This window comes from Ixodes scapularis, unplaced genomic scaffold (assembly GCF_016920785.2).
Source record: "Ixodes scapularis isolate PalLabHiFi unplaced genomic scaffold, ASM1692078v2 PGA_scaffold9__187_contigs__length_104089568, whole genome shotgun sequence".
In the NCBI taxonomy this organism is placed as follows: Eukaryota; Metazoa; Arthropoda; class Arachnida; order Ixodida; family Ixodidae; genus Ixodes; species Ixodes scapularis.
In genome coordinates this window covers 59,294,745-59,314,270 of record NW_024609884.1, presented here as the reverse complement: position 1 = coordinate 59,314,270, position 19,526 = coordinate 59,294,745, and the positions used below count along the sequence as shown (strand labels likewise).

The following is a 19,526-nucleotide window of genomic DNA, read 5'->3' as shown; positions in this document are numbered from 1 at the left end:
GACAACTAACTAGCACAGCTGGGGACAGGCGAGAGAGAGGAAAATTGGGACTCCCTCCCGCATGGCTCCAGCCCAAAGTCTCAACCCTGTCTCCCAACGGTCCGGTGCTGAGGTAATGCTGACAAGGTTTGACCAGAGGAAAATTAGCAACTACCTCGCCGGGGGAAAGAGGCAGGGGGGTGATGTTTTTAGTATTTTTTGCCCGATCCCCCAAGGTCATCCTGGTGATAGTTAGGGGGAGAAACTTGGTCTTAGAAGTGTGGGAAGAATCATATGTGTTTGTCTTTTTAGACTTAGGCTAAATGGCGCAAACTACCGCCGTTACAAAGGGCATAGCGATTAACATCCATCCACAGAGAACTATTTGTATGAAACTGAATGCAAAAATAATACGGGGCGAGTGCTTAGTCAGCACCAACGTTACTAAAACACTCAGTTGGGAAACTCGCCCTTGAAACCTGGGCCACTGGAGTCCACCGAGACCGAGCTAAATATGATAACAGCGCCACCCTTTAGCGACGAGTTAAACATGAAAGTGGCTTGATATGGCTAAATTGTTTATTGAAGATCATTCCTCAATACATTGGCTTATTGCCTACAGAAAGCTTAAAGCGAGAACATTTGCCAGCATGGCAGAGACCCAAAAATATACAGCAAGCAAGCGAGATGGCGCCACCAGCCCGGGCATTCCGTGACTAGACGGAACCAGTAAGTGCAGTCATGTAGTTCACGGAGTAGGGTGTTTCCACATGACGTCAATCCACCATTTTGTAGTTAGTTTGTTTTTGTCAAACAAATTTACTAGTTTGAAAGATTGCATCGCGACCTGTTAACGTGGTAAGACCTATAAGCTTCTATGCTCTACACATATGAGGGATCATGTAAATCCTTGAAATGCTCGCCTTCGACACACGCCAGACAGCTCTAAACAACAAAATGGTGGACGAAATGTCACTGAAAACACCCTGTAGCCGCTGCAGGAGAAATGGCAGCGTTGCCATCGCCATTAGCTCGGTACTGGGATAAGGATCGGCGCCACATTTTCAGAGCAGGCTCTGTGGCAGTTTCCCAACTGAGTGGTTCTAGTAACGTTGCTCAGCACAAAATGCAGAAGGATATACAGCCACGGCTGTTTCCCTACAGCCCAGCGGGTGAGTACCAGTGGCGTAGCGGGGGACGGGGGGATGGCACCGCTTAATGACCCCCCCCCCCCCCCCCCCCCCCCCCCCCCCCCTTTCCGAAATAAATTCCTGGCTACGCTACTGGTGGATGCAGCCCCACGGTGCGGCTCACCCGACAGCGGCGGCTTGTGCGAGTGCACGCTGGATGGCACGGACACGAGCACCTTGTCCCGCGGCAAGGCCTCCGCCGCGGATCCGCCGAACACGAGCAGCTCGACCGGCTTTTTGTGCGGGCAGTGGAATGGCCGCACCGCTTCGCCGTGCTTCGTCACCTGCAACAGAAGACGCGTCTGACGAGCACGACAAAAAGGCAGAGCGCGCTCACCTTGACCCAGTACCAGGTGGTCAGGTAGGGCAAGCCCCAGGAGGGCAGCAAGCGCCGCACCACGAAGTCCAGGTGGGCCGCATTGAAGGTACACCACACAGCAACCAGGCAGCCTTCCGGGCACGCCAGGCGAGACAAAGGCAGCGCGAGCAGCAGCTCGTCTCGGCTCAGCGTCGCGTAGCTGCGCTTGCGCTTCGCAGACTTGTTTTCCCAGGGAGGGTCCACCAGGATGAAGTCGTACGACCCTGTTGAGCATCCGACAGCCGTTATGAAATTGCGCGAACCATTCCCCTCGCCGCCCGCGTACAGACAGGATGCGCGAGCAAGACTTTCTGCGGAATCAAAACAAACGAGACTGAAGGCGCAGATCTCCCTATGCAAACCGGGAGTCCCCAGAGCTGAGGGCGCCGCCACGTCGTCCCTAGAATGTCGTCGATGGGGAATTGCCGGTTTCATCACCGGCCCCACCCCGACGGACGGACATTTTATTCCGTAACATGTGTGGCAATCATTTCTCTCCACTCACGTAACGCGTACATGTCCTGGTTTATTTATAGAGTCACGCACTGCGCAGTTTACAAACTGCGGAGTTCCGGGAGTGTACAACACCCGTAAGTAGAAAGTATCCCCCCCTGACGTGCGCACGTGGCTGTTGTAGCGCCCCCTCCCCCTCTTTCATTTAGTAATCAGAAATAGCCAAGGACAAACAAAAAAATAAAAAAACAAATACCAGTACTTTTTTCTCTCTCTCTCTGTTAAAAGGTAACCGGCTCGCCTGACCTAGAGTAACTGTATATGCAAGCAGAGCCTATACAGCTACTCTAGCCTGACCCTTCCGTTTTTTTGTTTTTTTTTTGTTTTTTTGTTTTCTTTAGCCGCGCACACGCACAGCGCGGAAACAGCCTTTATAAATGCACTCCCTCCGGGAACGCGGGACAAACGAAAACAAAATTGTTCACATCAAAGGAAACAAATGGCCCCTTGCCATCGAAAACCAACCGAAATGTGCGAATAAAAAAAAAAAAAAAAAAAGACGGATGGAAATTTGTTTGGCAGAAAGTTTCAAGCACGCATGACCGACGGCTCGGATATCTTGAGGATTGCTACCCTAGCCGACGTAGCAAAAATGGTGTAGGAAGGAAACTGAAGAAATTGGGTCTTTTAAATACAGGGGAACAAAATAAGCCGTGGGGGTACGAGAATATTTTAATGAGACTAAAAGACACTTCCCATCTGCGTTCTCAGCTATTAATATATAAACGCAAGAAGTATTAACGGCAAAGCAGACGCACTTATATATTTGTTTATTCGCTTTCTCGATTATTTTTACCGAAACGTGGTTGCGCAAATATAACCAACGTTGTGCCAGCGAGGGACAATAAGGGAGGTGGGGAAATCCTCATAGTATATGTTAAAAAGAGTAACCCTTATTCAGTTGTTGATGCTTTCTCGTTGATAAAGGATAATGTTGATTGCCTCCTGGTCGGAAGGGCGTTCATCGCTGCCGTGTACCGACCGACCGACCCGATATTGGTGTTTAACGTTTCTGTGAGCAACATGCGAAACAGTGCCGATGTGTTTACGCCGACTATTGCACGCAAACAGTCAGGACGACTTTCTACGGCAATATGTTTCTTCCGCTTTCATTTTCGAACTTCCTGACAAATTAATTGCTATAAATACGTGAAGTGAGCCGCGATCGGCGATGTATGCAGTTGCGATGTGTAAAGACGCGAACATCAGCCGACGGCCGATCTCTCCTCGCGTGCATTTCAGTTTATCTACAGATTGTTTCGTTTTACATTCTTTGGCGAAGAGAAGACAAAGACAACCTTTCGTGCCGGAGTCAGGCTGAAGACTGTCGTCTCGTTTATTATAGGTAAAACGAAATAAAAGAACGACGCCTCTGGTACGGGGCGCTCGGGTTACGCGCGAAGCGGGGGAACGGATGTTTTATCTCGGGCTCCGCGCGAACGGTGGTTCTCGGTCGCTTCGGACTTGGGAGCTCGCGAGCGATATTCAAATAAAAGTTTACATCATCATCATTGGCTTGTCGGCGACTCCATTACACAGATTTGGCGTAAACACAAAATCTCGCACAATTCGAAAAAAGGTAGCCGGGCGGTTTGACGTTCTCAGTGTGTTTTCGACACCTCGAAACTTGGCGCAACTCTGCCCTAAAATCGCGGAAAATGCTGGGGGCAAGAGCCAATGTGCCGTAAAGCGCAGGGACCAGTATGTTGATTGTGTGGTTGGTGTGGTATATAAGATCCCACTAAGCTGCAGAAGAGTGTACGTCGGCCAAAGTGGCCGATGTATTAATGACAAGTGCTGACTGTTGGGCAAGTTGGTATGGGTACGTTAGAAAACATGATTGCGCTTTGAAGACAGGGACATATAGGAAGAACAGACACCATGCACAGAGCGCATGAACATGACTGGTCACTCCGCGCGAACGCTGGGGGTCACTTGCTCTGCACTGCGCTGCGCTGCTTGTAAATGCCAGCCCAAATTCAACAATATCACCATCATCGGGAGGGGCACAGATAAAAACCACCAGAGAATTATTGGAAGCGTATGCGATCCCAAAAGAGGGGCAAAATGCATATGCCAGCCAAACCAACTCGCCTAAATCGCGACGTTAAACTTTCCGGGCTAAAAGCCCGGAAAGCTTAACGTCGCGATATAGGCGAGTTGGCGAGGCGGCATTAAATTCGGTCATAATAACGCCACATTGGCCGCAGCCGTTGGCCTCAGCTGGAGCGAATATGATTTAAAAAGGCGACGAATTTCGCTTCGTGCGTGGTATCAATCAGAAGGACTCGAACCGAAAAATATAAATGGTCGGTTACGGTTACCATAACATTTATGAAATTGGTTTTGTTTCGGTTTTTGGGGGTTCCAATTTTCAGATATCGAGCACGAAGTCGTCGCGCGCGCCAGCTTGTGCCAGGCGTGGGGACCATCGAAAAACCCAAACTCGATGACATAGACGTCGATCGCCGACCTTTTTGGAGGTAGGACTTCAGCCAGATCTCGGTTCTTGAACACGCTGCGGCACCGGTATACCTGGGGCCCTAATTTGGACACTTGATCAAAAAGTCGGCGAAACATCCGGCGGCTCTGATTGGCCGGCGCCAACGGCAAATACGGCGTTCGCTAATCACGGCCGCCAGATTTCTCACCGACGTTTTCGCCAAGTGTCCAGGTTAGGGCCCCTGGTCATCGACGTTCGGAAGTTATCGTGCAAGTTGAAGCCAGGTTCACGATTAAGTCTACCCAGACGACAGACGGAACACCGGAGATGAGTGACTCGCGGATTGCCAGTTTGCGATTGTGTGCGTCTCTTCGTAATCCTGGGTGCCGTTCAGAAGGCACTTCAGTGTCTCTCTCTCTCTCTTTGTCTAGCCTCACGCGTCACCCATAATTACAAACTGTCTAGTAAAGTAAGCAAACATCCTTATTATCGTTGTTATTCTAAAGTTTTCCCGTGAACCGACTCTAAAGCTAGAGATAGCTGTGATAGTTTTCGAGTATGGTGGAGGCACCAAATGTCACTCTAAATTACTTGATATTCCGCTGAGGTAAAATCCACATTTGTCAACGAGTTGGAGCTCTATTGGAACAGTGGTCTGCACTCTGCAGGTAATTCTTAGTGCAATAACCCAATTCTTAGTGCAATAACTGTTTTTGAATTATCAACAAGCTAATATATCTGACTTATTAATGGTGTCAAGCACGTATCCAGGGAAAGGGGCATGCCCCCCCCCCCCCCCCCCCCCCTCCGAAAAAAAAAATCTTCCACTTTGCTGGCGCCTCCTCTCCCCCCTCCGCCTCATAGAGCATTTTGTCATGGGACCCCTCCCCTCCCCGCTCCTCCTCCTCCTCCTCCTCCTCCTCCTCCTCCTCCTCCTCCCCCAAAAAAAAAAAATCCTGGTTACGTGCATGAATGCTGTGCAATGTCAATTTCAGGAGAAACTGTAACAGCTTCGTTGGAAAGCAAGATGTTTTGAGCCTCTATGTGGTAACATTGGAGCAGTTTAAGTGTGCAGGTAGTTTTTTGCCTCCTCAACAAGATACACGGCCGGCTCCTATTTGGAGGCACTTTCAATGGTCTACTTTTGTCCCACGGCTTCATTAGTGAAATCATAAGTTTTAAGCGAGGTACAGCAATACTTCAATGCCAAAACCTCAGAAGAAGTGCCCTCGCCACTGGCAAATGAGTGTCCAATATCTGCATACTTTCTGCCTGCTTTGGAGCTGTTTCCTGTCTACTATCTTATCCTGCCTCAGTGATACACCCGCCGTCCCCCACTGTGCGGCGCCGAAATTCGCGAAGGGGGATGTCGCCTGCGATCTTTGGTTGCTAGGTGTTACGCCAGTGTGTCCCTCCCTATAACCAGCCAATCCAGTGCGGCTTCCGTTGCTATGCGTCCTATCGCCTATCCTCTCGAAATATGCACCCCGCCGTCATCTGTGGCCGCTTGCAGGTGTTTCATGGATGGATGGATGGATGAATACGGCTGAGCTCTTTGGATCGGGCGGTAGCTTACGCCACTAGCCATTCACCAGTGGGGCTGTTGCGCCATCCCGTGGCGACGTTGCGAACTTTCCATACTCCAAACCGTCCAAGGTCAGCGCATGCACCAGGGCACTAATGCATTAAAACAGACCACACGAGACACGGCAAGAACGGCAGGTTCCGATCGCAGAAATTAGCGCACTCTCCGACTGGTACCGACATCCCGATTCCCGAATGCATGGGGGGTTCGAGCGAGGGGGATAGCCACCGCGAGCAGAGCATGCTCCCGTCATGAGCTGCGCCGACACGCGCCGGCGTACGCTGCGGTATACGTCGCGTTGCGCATGCGAGCGTCAGCGAACGCGATTGGGCGCGTGCACTCGTCCACGTTACATCGGAGTATAAACAGCCCCACAAATGAGCACTTGCCATCGTAGTTTTGCCGACAGCATTTCGATTTCAAGAAGAAAAGATGACCGCTTGTTTGCGCGAACAGTGTCGCACAGCGTATGTTTAATTTGGCGCTGCCACTGTTCAGTGGCGTCCCGGTGCTGGCCAACTCACCCGTCAAGAAGGCAGCGAGCTGGCGGATGTCCCCCAGTTGTGCTCGTGCCCCAGCGGGCACCAGGAAAGTCCGCACCAGCGTGGCCCGCCGAGTCATCGGACCTCCCACACAGACCGGTGCCTCGCTGTCCCGCAGCACACACGACGCCAGACTGGCGGCTGCCTCTCGGGCGGCCGCGTTGTTGCCGGCGAGCTCCTGCTGCGTCGCCGGTGTCGCGTCCAGGTGTCCCCGAGCCACCGCCGCCGACACTATCTCGCAGGCAGCCCTCTCGATCCAGCTACCTGGCTGGCCCCAACACCCGAGTGGCTGTTTCAACGCTCGCCCAGCACGGCGTCTCTTGGGGACGCCTCCAGCATGCGCTCGTTGCATTCCGTCGTGATTTGGCTGAGTGTGATCGCCTCGCAAGACACCCAAGTGTTAGTTTGGACCTGACTGCCGTTCGCATCCCGCCAGTGAGTGGAAATTCTCCTGCCCAACGTTTTTCTCTTGCTCAGGGCATTGCTTCTTCTCGTGAGGATCATTGGAGAGGAAGCCCACCTAAATTCAAGACGGAATCGTGAAGGATCGTTTGTAAATTACCATTGTGTGACATCCTACAGTCTCCGCTTTTATGGGGAGCCTCCCCAGCTCGGCGCATAATCGGGGAAACTTGCTGGACTACAGACTTTCGTAGCCATCACAGAAAGATCTTAATACTGAGATGATGGCGGCTTATAAAGAGATAAAGCTGAAGAGGGGCGGTGTTGGGAAGTACTTTAAGTAGGTTTAGAAAAGTTGTACTTAAGTACATTCTCTGAGTGTGTACTTGTACCTTACCTAAAGTATTTGTCTCGTACTTTCCGTGGAAAGTACAACTCCAGGCTACAAAATACTTATATTCACCAAAAAAAAAAAAAATAATAATAATCTGGCACATTGTCATGTGAAAGCACGCGCTATCGTCTTTCGAGACGTCATCTGGCCATGTCTCTAAGCGAAGTAAGGGCGGCTATAAGACCGATACAAATAACTGCATAATAATTTGATCGAGTTAAATAGTTCGCCAGGGAAAGAAGACAACTAACGTGTGGTCACTTGACTTTATCCAATATTCGCCGCCATTTAAGAAAATAACTGATGCACCCCCGATTACCCCTGGAGCAAGGCATACCAGTTTTAGAAGACACTATATAGGGAAGTTAAATGGAACTCATGAAATATTGTGTTAAATAGTACTTGTACTTTACTTCGAAAATACATTGCATTTATAGTACTTCAAGTGCATTGTGCCCGGTGTACTTACTACTTTACTTGAAGTACATCACCTCTCAGGCTGTCATTGAATTTGTACTTGAAGTAATTTTTAGATGTACTTTAGCCAACACTCGGGAGGGGCATCAAAAGGTACCCCCTTCAATCGTCCCCTGAAAAGTTTCTCAGCTTAGGTAGGTATGTCCGGGTTCTGTTAAAATGTTACCTGGACAAAGTCTGTCAGGGGAACATCGTCCTTTCTTGGCTGCCGCCTCCGTCTCCTCTGCAATGAAGGAATATGCCACTTAGTAGTGCTGTGGTCGCCAACTAAAAAATGCACAGGACTAAATACTGCCAAGCATGTAAAGTACACTAAAAAAAAAAAAAAGAAAACGAAGACCAGCACACGATAGGGAACGTTCAACTGTTCTCCCAAATGACCTTTCTGGGACGAAGCATAAACTTTGAGTGTTATTAATCATTATTAAACTAAAAAAAAAAGTATAACTTACCACGACAGTTCGTATAAAGCACACTAATGTAGAATGCGGATCGTGTGGTTGTGTTAACCTGCTTCAATCTTTAATTAGACATGAGGAAGATACACAGAAAGGGGGGACGGACAACGAAGACTTCCAACTAGCAACAACATTTATTGACCCGAAGTTTGCATATATAGGTGAAGGAGGGGAGGGTGAAAGACGCTACACTGGAAAGTGGGAAAGCGATGGGGGAGAGTGTAGAGCCAGGGAAATGAGGGACGATCCCGTGGGGTAGATATCTAATCGCTCGGAGCCGCTGAAACGAGGGACGTCAGCTCTGGCCCCAGGAAGTTTATCTCCCTCCTGGATAAGCCTATGGACGGGGATCCGAAGTTGCTGCGACTGTAGTGCATGGCGAAGGCCTCCATGATCTCTCGTCCGTATCTTGAGGCGTGACCTCCAATCCTGGTGGTCGAGGGAAGGTCGGCCGAACAGGGTTCGCTGCACTCAGAGGTGTGTTTCGCAATCGGGTGGTAACAAATCTCCGAAGTGTCGGAGGCGGCTTTCTTGATCTCGTTTGCATGTTCCCTCACCCGATCGTTTAGGCATCGGCCCGTCTGTCCGATGTATTTAGCACCGCAGGACATGGGAATCGAATACACGCACTCTTTGCAGCAGGTTACATAATTGGTCTGGTGCTTTTTCTGGCACGGGGGCGCTGGACCGGGGTTGTTGACCTTTCTACAAATAGAAGCTAATTTGAACTTGCAGGAAAATACAACGTTCGGGTTGAAGCCGAGCGCAATAGATTTCAGGCGATGTGAGGTGTTGTGTATGTAGGGGATGCACGCAAAGCGTGACTTAGGAGGGAGGGGTTTGGACTTCTGCCCCGCGACAAGTCTTTTGATTGTTGTTTCAATCAGGTCTCTCGGGTATCCTGCCTTTATGAGGCGACTAATCTGCTTGGATAGGCTGGGGGCGGAAAGGTGCTGACAGGATTTAACCTTTGCCGAAGCAACTAGATTTCGAACGATCCCATTTTTTACATTCCTTGAGTGTGAGCTGTGTAGGGGATGCACGCTTTGCGTGCATCCCCTACATACACAACACCTCACATCGCCTGAAATCTATTGCGCTCGGCTTCAACCCGAACGTTGTATTTTCCTGCAAGTTCAAATTAGCTTCTATTTGTAGAAAGGTCAACAACCCCGGTCCAGCGCCCCCGTGCCAGAAAAAGCACCAGACCAATTATGTAACCTGCTGCAAAGAGTGCGTGTATTCGATTCCCATGTCCTGCGGTGCTAAATACATCGGACAGACGGGCCGATGCCTAAACGATCGGGTGAGGGAACATGCAAACGAGATCAAGAAAGCCGCCTCCGACACTTCGGAGATTTGTTACCACCCGATTGCGAAACACACCTCTGAGTGCAGCGAACCCTGTTCGGCCGACCTTCCCTCGACCACCAGGATTGGAGGTCACGCCTCAAGATACGGACGAGAGATCATGGAGGCCTTCGCCATGCACTACAGTCGCAGCAACTTCGGATCCCCGTCCATAGGCTTATCCAGGAGGGAGATAAACTTCCTGGGGCCAGAGCTGACGTCCCTCGTTTCAGCGGCTCCGAGCGATTAGATATCTACCCCACGGGATCGCCCCTCATTTCCCTGGCTCTACACTCTCCCCCATCGCTTTCCCACTTTCCAGTGTAGCGTCTTTCACCCTCCCCTCCTTCACCTATATATGCAAACTTCGGGTCAATAAATGTTGTTGCTAGTTGGAAGTCTTCGTTGTCCGTCCCCCCTTTCTGTGTATCTTCCTCATGTCTAATTACAGTTACCAACACGCTCGTTTTGCACTTAATGCTTCAATCTGTTGCGTCTGTTTTGCCCGTTATGTTTTTGGTGTAAGTTGTTAAGGAATGAGACATGAACACGATGCAACCTGCGTCAGTCGGGTTTGTGCGACCCGTATAGGGTTTTTATAAGTAAAATCAGGGATGGGCAATATTTCAAATACAAGTATTTGAAATACGTATTTCAAATACTTTGTGTATTTTGCAATTGTATTTAATTACAAATTGGGTAATGTATTTGGCGTGTGTATTTAAATACTAAAACGTGGGTATTTCAAATACAATTGTAATTAAATACAATTTTGTGGGCGAAAATACATCTTGTTTTTATGCATGTGGTTGTAAGATATAGTCTCCATCCTTTATTCGGCCATGGGGCTTTTTTCTTTTTCTCCTACGGCCTTATTTTAAAGGCACTGTCCAGAGCAGGAAGAAAACTACGTTCTGTACCAAATGCAGTGTCTCTCAATCAAGCAGAAGCGTTTAGTGACTTTGAGATTACGGTGCTAGTCCAGGTCAAGAATAGTGACGAAATCGACGTTCACAGGCAGACTGGCTAAACAAGTGCCCGTGACAAGTTGTGATGCTTTCCAGCCTGATTTCCATCCATATTTTTGCCTGGAACATTTTAAATGCGCGGGTCGTCCAGATCTTCGTAACTGGTGCGAATTGCAACAATAAAAAAATCTAGAGCTTGTGCTGCGCGTCTTGGTCGTCTCAGTTCTTTGTTGGTCTATACCAAAATGTAATCGACAAAAAAAAGCTGCTTGAAGCTCTGTACTTTTTTCACCTATTACGTCCAAGCTGATTACATTTTTTTGTGATTATATTTCTATTACGTTACTAGAGCCTCGCACACTAACTCCCGAGTGTGCGATACAAAATTAAAATGAGATACCCAGAAACCCGTTGCAGGTGCTTTGAAGTCGCTGACGCAAATTTTCAGGAATCTATTTGAAAAAGTATTTGGAGCAGACCAAATACATTTGGTTGTATTTGTATCTTGTAATTAAATGCTTTTTTGGAAATGTAATTGGATTTGTAATTAGATACATTTTTGACAAAGTATTTTGTATTTGTATTTCGATACATATTTGGATGTATTTTGCCCATCCCAGAGTAAAATGGTTTAAAAAAAAAAAAAAAAAAAAAAAATATATATATATATATGTATATATATATATATATATTCATTTCCAAAATGAACAAAGCCGCTCTTAAAAACTTTTTGGGAAATGCTATATTTTTCGGCTGCTTGAATTTTGTGTCCAGTGCTGTCGGTTGTTATAAATAGGTAAAAGAAAACACTAACAATATTTTTTCTTATAACTGTGTGCTGCGCGGCGCCAAACATTGTATTTTTGACGTTTTGGTGACATACTTAAAGCCTCGTATCTCATAATTTATCACAAATGTTGCTTACTAAATACTGCACAACTGCAGTCCTATACATGTGCTATCGACTATACTCCGTTTCACCTTATGTTGTACCGTAGCGAAGGCTAGTCGCACGAGAGCTTGTGCCGCCAAGATCTGCCCGAGAGCAAGGAGCTCGCGCTTGTAGCCTTCCCTGCGGTACATCATAAGGTGAAATGAAGTATAGTACCACCTTAATTTACTTTTTTTTAATTTTAATTTTAAAAAAAAGTTGTTTTTGAGCCCGCATTATTAAAAACAAAAGCAATTTTTTAAATTTTTTTATTATTATTCCCAATACTGAGAGCTACTGCGCACGCTCAAAACGCCTTCAACACGCCAATGTGAAAAGAGGGCAGCGCGCAGAAGACGATTATTGGAAAGGTCTAGGTACGTTTCCGCGTCAGATCGTGCAATGATGATCCGGGTCATATTTTTTTTTATATATATACTTACGTAAAATATACGTTAAAGGCATGTTCTTGGGAAGAGGCCCCTGCTATATGCCAACGCCGGAGCTATTTTTCTTCCCGAGATCTAAAATTTCGAAGCTCGAGGCGTCGAGATGGGATTCGCTATGGTACTTGTTGGCACAGCCGTCAATTTCACACTGAAGCCTGCACGTAGTAATGATTTTTTGTACTTACTTAATGAAAGGTTTACGACATGTACACAGAATATTAAAAATTCCAACAGGCAATTTCTATGTAATATATATATTATATATATTACGAAACACGTCAAACAAACATGTTTTAGAGACACATTCACAAATTATTTACAAACGAACTATTTCATTTGAAATGATGCAAAATACAGCCGACAAAGGCTGTACAGTGGTGCTGCTCTATCGTTGGGCGTAAAAAAAATTATGGCGTCCCTAGTTTAGCGTTATATCTGTGCCAGGACTGTCTTTTGGCAAGGGGGGATGAGATCAGAGGTTCAATCAGGGTTGGAAATTCGACAAAGAAGCGTGGGCAGGTTAGCAATAGGAGCGCATGGGAACACACCAAATGAGGCAGTGCAGAGGGACACGGGCTAGTCATCCTTTGAAAGAAGAGGAGAGAGGCAATCAGTCAATTGAATTTTGAAGAAAGGTCGACCGAAAGGAGTGATGCCCCGTGGGCCTGGAAAGTCTTCAAGAATTTATAGATGAAAAGTTTAAACACAAAATAGACAAACCGATCCCGAGAGCACACACCGGCACACTAGTGATGCGGCTGAGCAAACCAGTTCAGTGTAAAAGGAAGTGAAAGAGGCAGAAAGGAAAATGCGGGAGGGAAGAATGCAATAAAAATCAGCTCAAACAATGTACAGGGCATAAGAAAGGAAAAGGGTGTTTCATAGTTCACGCAGAGGTTCTTCGTTATCCGAGGTGAGAATGAGGGCTAAATTTCAAAAGATCGACACATTATGTGCCGTATGCCATGGCATAGTGAGAGTGAGACGCTAGAACATTTGGTTCCAAAGCGCATGGGGCTTCGCCTTGCCCTCCCTGAAGGGGTAGCGGATCTGGTGGGGGCGATGGGTTTTGCCGGCGAGGATGGGAGAATGGAGGAGAAAAGGATTACAGTCGCAAAGAGAAGGTTAGAAGATTGGCGGAAATTATCCAGGGAAAATTGAATGAAGTAAAAGCTAACTAGCACAGCTGGGGCCAGGTGGGACAAAGGAAAATTGGGACTCCCTCCCGCGAGGCTCCGGCCCAAGAAGCAGTACGGCCGTGTCTTCTAGGAGATGCACCTCCTAGAAGACAAGGCCGTACTGCTCCTCTCGTGACGTCGCGAAGGAAGGCCATCGGGAGCGCGCGTCGAAGCGAAGGCAACGCGCGTGGATCGACCGTCGTAACGAGCTTTTAGTAACATACGCGCGTCTTATTAGCTAAAATGAAAGCTGCACATAGCAACGGGGCTAGAAAACATTTTATTACACGGGCTAAATATTACACCGCTAAATAATCGGTACGAAATGGCATGGGGTATGCGTAAAAGACGTCTACAGAAAAAATACCCTCTCCCCCCCAAAAAAAAAAAAAAAAAAAAAAAATTGTGGGAGGGGGATTTAAAAGCCAGAAACAGCTTCTAGCCCCGTACCAGTCAGTTCTCCTGCCTTCTTTTTCACCATTTTGACATACAGCAAAAAGCGAGGATCTTTCGCATTGTTTCCTTATTTCAAATGTGGAATTTCGCGTGTTGTATCGTCGATGTGTGGCGATTGAATCTTCTGTTTCCGGCGTGTCTTCTGCAGCCAACTTCCAGCTCGTTTGAGCAGCTCGGGCGGCTCGCTACACCAGCCTACACGGCAGAGCTAAAGAGAGCCGGAGAGCGCACTTTTTTTAATCCTCTTTTGCGCGATGCGGGCCTTCTTGCCGCTGCTCGTTTTCACCCTTTCTGAAGTCCTCACGCAACCTTCTCTACCTCCCACCCCAGCTGTAACATAGCAGTATATCCCCGCCCCCTTATCGCCGGGACACATTCAGCTTTGCTCTAAAGAAAAGCGCTGCGCCATAGAAACCAGATTGGCTAAAAGTAACAACGTGCTCGGTCGATGACGGGACCGACGAGACGGTCAGATGTTCTTGTTTTGGTTCTTGACAATAGAAAGATCAGAGCTTTGTCAACGTGCAGGGGGAGGCAGCCGTTTGAAATGGTTGCCAATGCGTAACCATGCCGCGCTTCTATACCCGTTTTCACCTCAAGAAAAAAGTTTTGCGCATTGTTCATACGCTGCGCGAAGTAGTTCTTACGAGATTTGCTTGTCGGAGGAAAAAGCGGTGCTTTTGACGTTTGGAACGTGTGCGTCTTCATACCGATAACATATATCTAATCTAAAATTCACCTACATATGTCTTAATTATTCGCATAAAGAGGTAAATTAGTAATGCTCCGCGAGGAGCCGGACTTGTTTTACTGCGGTTCTTGAGGTGAAAACGGGTGTAGTGGTTTGAACGGTTGAACCCCTTCCGCCTTTTTAACCGAGCCGGTCTGACTGCGGTACAAGTTATAGGTTTGCTTAAAAGTTAGTCAGTAAACAGAAAAATATTGCGATATGAACGTAAATAACATTTATATGTTATTTACGTTCATACAATCTACAACAGCTAGTACGGATACAATCGTACTAGCTGGCGACTTCAACTACCCGGACATCGAGTGGCCTACAGTACCTGCATACGGAACACCTTTTTACGGGTCGTCTTTGTCCACTTCAAGCCGGGAATTCGTTAATATAACCACCGCCCTTTCCTTATCACAAGTGGTAAATCAGCCAACACGAGGCACAGCTGTCCTTGATCTCTTTTTTACTACTAACACTGAACTTGTAAGCGCAATTACACATTTAGAGCTGCTTAGTGACCACATCCAAATTAACGTTGTACTTTCAATTCCAATATTACGACGGCTGACCTTTAAGAAAACGATTTTTAGTTACCCGCGTGCAAACATAGATGCAATTCACCAATATATGTCTAATTTTGCCACTACGTTTTTTCGAGGGTTTCAAAGTAGAACCGTCGAAGAGAACTGGAGACTGGTTAAAGGGGCTCTTATTGAGTCGTTAAACAGATTTGTGCCCAGGGTCTGCATTGCATCCAGTTCCCAGCAGCCCTGGTTCTCTGCTAAGCACACAAAGCTCCTAAGGAAAAAGAAACGCCTCTTCAGACTCGCCAAATCAACGGGGTCTCCAGATACTTGGATCAGATATCGCGAGAGTGCCTCACAATATAAGTACCAGATAAAAAACTCCAAGCATAAGTATTTTGATTGCGATCTCCAAGATCTACTCATAACAAACCCTCAAAAGTTCTGGTTAGCGATTCGGCCCCCCCAAGACAGATTACCTTCCAAGTTTATTGATCCCGACGGGAATGATCTAACCGAATTAGAAGCATGTGAAGCCATGAACCTAGCTTTCTGTAGTGTTTTCACAGAGGAAGAATTCCCATTACCTATGCCCATTTCACCCCATGAAGTTGGTCATGAAATGGCCAAATTCGACGTTTCACCAGCCGGCATTGAAAAACTAATAAATGATCTTCCATTCAATTCCGCCCCTGGGCCCGATGTTATTTCAACTAAACTACTTAAGCTAACCAAAGAAGTGTCATGTGTTTTATTATCCAGTTTATTCAATCAGTCGTTGTACTCCTGTGACATACCAGTCGACTGGAGACATGCTAAAGTAACCCCAGTTTTCAAAAACGGTTCTAAAATGTGTATAACAAATTACAGACCTATTTCGTTAACGAGTGTACCTAGTAAACTGATGGAGCATGTCATATATTCACAAATAATGAATCACTTCTCTTCCAATAATCTATTGTTTGCAAACCAGCACGGTTTTCGACGGTCTCTCTCATGTGAATCGTAACTTTTTGAATTAACTACAGATATTCATGAAAGCCTACATGCCAAGACAGATATTCATGCCATCTTCATTGATTTTTCAAAAGCCGACGATAAAGTTCCCCACTGTCGATTGCTTCAAAAACTTCACTCTTTTCATATCGACAGAGGCGTTATAAATTGGATCGAATCATTTCTAACATCTAGAACACAGTATGCTTCTCTTCATGAACAGTCTTCTACGACCATGCAAGTAAGATCAGGTGTACCGCAGGGAACCGTGCTGGGACCGTTATTATTTCTGATTTATGTTAATGATTTGTCTCTCTGTATTAACTCGACTCTAAGATTGTTCGCAGATGATTGTGTGATGTACTCTAGAATTCATAATGTAAATGACTGTAGCACTTTGCAAAATGACCTTGTCAAGATCGAGTCTTGGTGTGGAAAATGGCAGATGGAGATTAATGTTCAAAAAACTAAGTTCATGGTCTTTAGTACTAAACGTGTTCCGACAAAATCTAATTATACTCTTTTCAACAACCACATAGAGCAAGTGATGCACTATAAGTACCTCGGAGTTTTCCTAAGCAGTAATCTTTCTTGGGAATATCATGTTAACCATATATCAGCCAAAGCTAACAAATCGCTCGGTTTTCTCCGACGTTCCCTCTACCTCGCATCTCAAAAAACTAAACTAACAGCTTATACCGCTCTAATACGACCCATTCTGGAATATGCTTCAGCCATCTGGAACCCTCACCAAGTCTTCTTAGAAAAAGAATTAGAGTCAATTCAAAATAAAGCAGCTCGTTTCATTTTGCGAAACTACAACTTCCCAGTAAGTGTAACCTCTCTAAAATCATCTCTACAGCTTCCTCTTTTGAAAGACCGTAGAACGTTAAACAGACTAAAATTGCTTCACAAACTTTTTTATCACTCCCCATCTCGTAAGTCGATCTATTGTAAACCTGCTCCTTTTATCTCACGCCGACTTGACCACCCCTGCAAATTACACCTTGACATTCCCAGAACTAACCTTTACAAGTTCTCGCCTCTTCAGCTTGCTATTAGTGACTGGAACCAACTACCCGAAGCCATTGTCACAATAATAGACCCACAGAAATTCGCCGATAATGTTGCCGTTCATCTCCATCTGTGATAATTTTCTTGTTTTATATTACTAGCGTTCTTTTGTTTTGACACTGTCCTGCCAAATGTCCCCCCCCCCCCCCCCCCCCCCTTTGTAATACCCCTCGTGGGTATTAAGGGGAACCAATAAATGAAATGAAATGAAATGAAATTTCTATAGTCAAATTAAAGAAATACCTTAAACGGTTCTTGGAGGAAGGAAGTTTTGAAATGATATTTTTTCGAACTTCTACACAGACATAAATTCCGCAGCAACGTATTTGGCGTACGTACACTGCCGTGTAGCGCACCGACACCAATAATTAAAGTTACATTGGCGAATTATCCACGTTTACATTCAATAGAAAGCTTTATTGTAATGTGTAATGCAGTTTTTATGTAACCAAATCTAGTTTTACGTGATGATACTGGAGTCCGAAATAAACTAGTTTTTCAAAAGTTTGACGGGGCTGCGGGTTGGCAACTTCACAATCGGTAAAAAATATACCGTTAAAAAGTACCACTTAAAAGAAGTTAAGTATTTGTCGGCTTAGGCACGTCGCGTTGCCTGGTGCAGTCGCCAGGTGATCTCTGAGGAGGTCGTCCCCGCTGCAAATTTTCAAGCGCACCAGTGCACGAAAGTTCCCTTCATTTTCGAGAGGGTCCTCCAGAGTGAGCGGTCCGGCCTCACGATGTCCTCTGAGAGCTATGCCTTGCCTCCCGCAAAATAATATGACTTCTATTATTGACGTCAGCTTCTTCCGGTTGGTCTGCCTCTGTACGCGTGCAGCAGAATCCACCCTTTCCTTGACTGACTCTCCTTGCACGGCTTGTACGAAGTTGTCGGCGTCGAGAACGGCCGTCTTGTGGTAATCGGACTCGCTGTGTGCTTCGAAGGTCTCTGGTGCATTCTTCCAACGCACGAAGGGAGTCAGCGCCAAGCCGCCGAGTTTCTGATGGCTCCCTTTACCCGAACATTCCTGCCCAAAGAGGACACAAACCTTGCAGAGAGCTCCCTCTTCGCCTTCGCACCTCGTGTATAGCAACCAGGGGTACTTTTCTGTCCACTGAATCTGGGATTGCAGCTTCCGTTTTCCCAGTGTAGGGAAACAATACTTGCTGCCAGGCTTCCAGGGGTTCATCAGCGATCGGCGCCTTGTCTTGTCGTCCTTAATCTTCTGGCGTTTTGGACCGGTCAGGACGTATACAGTCCAATGTCATTTTCGGAAACATTGCTTGCTTCACCCGCGACGTCATCGGAAACGGTGGATTCAGAACACGTTGCTTTGTGGGCCACTGTTTCTGCTGTGGCCGTAGGAGCATCGAGAGTAGCAGCACCACTCTCTCATCTGAAAAAGAGGTCCAGCGTTGCCTTTTGCCGCTTCGCTGAAGCCATCCTGGAAGAACCTTGCGTCAGCAGACAGGAGTTGAGAACGTGTACTGAAGCTGCGGTGAGCGGTGAGTCCGTTGGATCTGGAGAGCCTGGAGTTTCTCCAGATCCCTCTCCAGCGGCTCAAGCCAGGAAAGGAGGACCGGGAGGGGGAGAAACAAAGCCATGCCCGGGAATCGGAAGCAGTGTTGCCAGGTCTACTGATTTATCAGTAGATCTACTGATTTTGTTCCGGGTCTCCTGATTCACTGAAAAAAAAAAAAAAAAAAGAAAATCTAATGACTTTCTTTTGTAAACATATTAAAATTTATTATGGCCCCATCAGTTCCTAGGGTCGCCCGGCCATCAAAGGAAACTCATATTCTCCCAGAATTAAAAACGAAGCACTGGCTAGATGGCCCAGAAGCCCGTCCTATATTCGAGTGACTTAGCCGTATATTCATCTATTTATTCACCCAAACCAGGTTCGACGGTTCAACGTTACGTTGGACGGTTCGACGGTGACATCCGGGCCAGAGCCATATATGGTGAGAGTTTGGCCAGTCTATGATCTCGCCGCTGTAACGCCCCCCTCCCAAGTGAACCAATCAGCCTGCGGCGCAGAGCGAGAGGCGTGAGCGCATGCGCGTGAACTCTCGGCTGTTCCCAGCCATATGCTCCCAGCTGAGCGGAGAGGGCCGCGATTTTCATTAATTCGCCCGGCGGAATGCATGGGACCGACATCCAAATCTTGGTTCTTTACTTTTTTTTGGCAGGCTCTGGCAAGAAAATGATATAATTAATGTTAATCCTCGGTGGCTTAAGAAGCTAACGAACTAAGTTCCTCCACGTTTGAACGCAAACTTTAAGTCAGGAGAAAAAGAAATAAGCCCGTAGCAGGCGACGCGTAGCCTCAACAGTACTCCGCGCCGACAGAGTTGCGTCAGAAACCTTCCACAGCCCAGTAAGGAAAGATAGCAGCTTGCAGAAGACTTCCATTGGACATGTACGCGCGCACTTGCCGGAACGTCTTGTTTTGTTTTCGTTTCGAAAATAGCGACAGGTGGATGTCGCACTGTCGCCCTCATCTGTTGATTCCAAAAGTG

The 19,526-nt window shown here is 46.9% G+C and overlaps 1 protein-coding gene across 1 annotated transcript in view; it reads right to left on the bottom strand.

The window, feature by feature from the left end:
• Positions 1 to 19,526, bottom strand: part of LOC115313934 (N(6)-adenine-specific methyltransferase METTL4) — a 39,646-nt gene that overhangs the window by 1,043 nt on the left and 19,077 nt on the right. The window contains exons 2-5 of the mRNA XM_040206123.3: positions 8,050 to 8,106; positions 6,593 to 6,878; positions 1,507 to 1,751; positions 1,294 to 1,453 (exon numbers count right to left, since the gene is read on the bottom strand). Of these exons, the coding sequence (XP_040062057.1) occupies positions 1,294 to 1,453; positions 1,507 to 1,751; positions 6,593 to 6,878; positions 8,050 to 8,106 (748 nt within the window). The remainder of the gene's footprint in view (positions 1 to 1,293; positions 1,454 to 1,506; positions 1,752 to 6,592; positions 6,879 to 8,049; positions 8,107 to 19,526) is intronic.